Source organism: Octopus sinensis, linkage group LG18 (assembly GCF_006345805.1).
Source record: "Octopus sinensis linkage group LG18, ASM634580v1, whole genome shotgun sequence".
Lineage (NCBI taxonomy): Eukaryota > Metazoa > Mollusca > Cephalopoda > Octopoda > Octopodidae > Octopus > Octopus sinensis.
In genome coordinates this window covers 514,315-517,500 of record NC_043014.1, presented here as the reverse complement: position 1 = coordinate 517,500, position 3,186 = coordinate 514,315, and the positions used below count along the sequence as shown (strand labels likewise).

Sequence of the window (3,186 nt, the reverse complement as noted above, 5' to 3'; positions counted from 1 at the left end):
ATACATATATACTATTTGGTAGATGAGGGGTGTTTTAATCAGTTAAGTCGATCCTTTTGTATGACTGATACTTAATGGTATCGACCCCAGAAGGATGAAAGGGAAACGTGACACTAGGAAGCCGCGAAATCACAACCAAGGCGGCCGCAACTAAACACCAGACGGTATTTCGTCTGACGAACCAGCAATTGTGTTTCTGTGTTGAAATATTTCCTTTCCTATTTCCATCCATTACAGTCAGTCACTTTCAGTTTAAGCGGAAATTTTATTCTGCTAAATATAGACAGAACTTTTCCATTCTTTCCTCCCCCCACCCCTTTTTTTTTGATAACGCTGTTGTCTATACATACATATATATATATATATATATAAGTATATATATATATATATATATATATATATATATATATATATATATATATATATATATATATATATATGTATATATGTATATATACTTATATATATATATATATATGTATATATGTATTATACTTATATATATATATATATATGTATATATATATATAATATATTATATATATATATATATATATATATATATTATATATATATGTATATATGTATATATGTATATATACTTATATATATATATATATATATGTTGTATATACTTCTACAATAGGCTACATCCTTCGTAAACAATAGTAATAAGAGTTCGAGACGAGGACGGAGCCTTCAATCTGATTAAAAATAGCAGCTAAATTTCCTTTCGATCTTACCTTCTAAAAACAAAATAAAAAATAATATTTAGGTATTGTAGTTGTAGGTTCTTTGCACTGACGGAATGGTCACGGCTGGAAAAACTTTGACTTTAATCAAACGTCTCCTCTGTCAGCAATAATCTGGAGTTAAACAACAATAGCAATAACAGGAACAATAAATATATTGTCTACCTTGCATTAATAAACTTCACAATCTTCACAAACTTTGTTTCTATATACACAACAACTATTTACCTTTCATTGTATGTAATTTAATTAATGTATAAACTAATGTTAATTAATTAATTTTTAATCTCTAAAACAATTTAATTAACTCTAATTAATCTATATTTTACTATGAAGCAGTGTGAACCGACTAATTACAAGGTGGTTGTTTTATAATCGTTTCACTAATTAACCTCAACACCGTTGATTTAAAGGGCCGTTTCTAGTGATGGGTGTCTACGTCGTCCTCCACGATCCGATCCATGGTTCTGTTGAATTGCATCCAGTTTGTGTTACAATCATCGACACTGTCCAATTCCAGAGACTTCGTAACATCAAACAGTTGGGGTTGTGTTACTATGTCTTTCCCGGGGCCTCGCACAACCGCTTCGAGCACAGCATTGGAACCTGTCACCTCGCTGGCGAATTCATTCGGCACCTGAGAAGACACCAACCCGAACTCGACATCTCCGACAAAGACCTGTTGTGTGTGGAAATCGCTGGTCTGTGCCATGACTTGGGACACGGACCATTTTCTCATTTCTTCGACAATCTATTCATTCCCGAAATCGAACCTGGATCTCAGTGGAAACACGAAATCGCCTCCGTCGAAATGTTCCAACACATCTTGGATGAAAACGAAACGGTTAGAAACGGTTTCCGCAAAGCAGGTTTGGATGGCAAAGATGTGAATTTTATAAAGAATTTAATAAATCCCATCAAGGAATTGGTTGCCGATGAAGAGCAAACAGGTCGAGGTGTTGATAAAACATATCTTTACAACATCGTTGCCAACAAAGAGAATGGCGTGGACGTTGATAAATGGGATTATTTCGCGAGAGACTGTCATCATCTTGGCTTAACAAACCAAATTGATCACAAAAGGATCATTAAATTCGCCCGGGTCCTCACAGTGGACGGCAAAAGGACGGAAATATGTTTCAGAGATAAAACTGCACTGAATTTCTACCACATGTTCCGTTCCAGATTCGAACTTCATTGTCTTGCCTATAAACACAAAGCTGTTGCTGCCATGAATGAAATGCTGAAAGATGCTTTCGTCCAGGCAGACAGCTTCATCGGGCGGCAGGGGAAATATTCCTTACTTTCTCTCTCGAAAGCCAAACACGACATGACAGCCTTCGCCCAGCTGACGGACGGAGTTTTTGACGAAATCCTGTATTCCAACCAAACAAATTTACAAACGGCGAAAGAGATTTTAACCCGAATACACGAAAGAAAACTTTATAAGTTCGTTGGTGAGAAATCTTTCAACTGTGAAGTTGATTGTAAAAAGATTCTGCATGAAATCGTTCCAGATGACCCAGAACTTGTCGACCAGTTGGTCATTTATAAATTCAAGCTGGATTATGCGAGTGGAGACGACGACCCGGTCCACAAGATACACTTTTATTCCAAACACTCCATCAACCAAGTCCTGCCTCGGGTCCAGCTTCCTTATTCTTCTCTCATTCCAAAAGCATTTTCAGAAAGACTTATTTATATATTTTGCAAAAATGACGATTTTCTCGAAAAAGCTAAATATCTTTTTAATTCCTGGTTTGGGAAAACCTGCTCAGTTTAATTAATAACTTTTATGTCATCTGTTTGAGTTTGGCAGATTATTTTAAATTATTTTGTTTGATTAATTTATATTTAATTTTAATTATGTTTTTGTTTCAAAGGTTGAAAAGTTTCTAAATATTCTGTGACAAAGTAAATTCCTTGCCCAGCTCCCCTTCCGTCTGCACACACACATATTTCAAATATCTTGAATAACATTTTGTCTTATTTTAGATATGAATAAAAATCTAATTTATTTTCACAAACATTCTGCTGTAAAAATTGTCAGATATTTTGCTTCTTTCATTCATTAGACTCCGACCATGCTGGAGCATCGCCTTGAATTTTTAGTCGAATGAATCGACGGTAGTACTTTTTTTAAAAAAGCCTGGTACTTATTCCATCGGTGTCTTTAGCCGAACCGCTAATATTACGGAGACGCAAACACACCAACACCGGTTGTCAAGCGGTGGGATGGACACACACACGACGGGCTTCTTTCAGTTTCCGTCTACCAAATCCACTCACAAGTTTTCGGTCGGCTATAGTAGAAGACACTTGCCCATGGTGCCACACAGTGGGACTGAACCCGGAACCATGTGGTTGGGAAGCAAGCTTCTTACCTCGCCTCTGCCCGTGTTTTAAAGTCAGTTAATATTATGTAATTACTTTT

The 3,186-nt window shown here is 35.8% G+C and overlaps 1 protein-coding gene across 1 annotated transcript; it reads left to right on the top strand.

Annotated features, from left to right (window-relative positions):
• The first annotated feature begins 981 nt into the window (after positions 1-981).
• On the top strand, positions 982-2,781 carry LOC115221705 (deoxynucleoside triphosphate triphosphohydrolase SAMHD1-like). The gene has a single exon (XM_029791910.2). The coding sequence runs from the start codon at positions 1,180-1,182 to the stop codon at positions 2,533-2,535; it is 1,356 nt and encodes a 451-aa protein (XP_029647770.1). The 5' UTR covers positions 982-1,179; the 3' UTR covers positions 2,536-2,781.
• The last annotated feature ends 405 nt before the right edge of the window (positions 2,782-3,186 follow it).

Coding starts and splice junctions, on each gene's coding strand:
- LOC115221705 (XM_029791910.2), top strand. CDS start 1,180: ATGGGTGTCTACGTCGTCCTCCACGATCCGATCCATGGTTCTGTTGAA.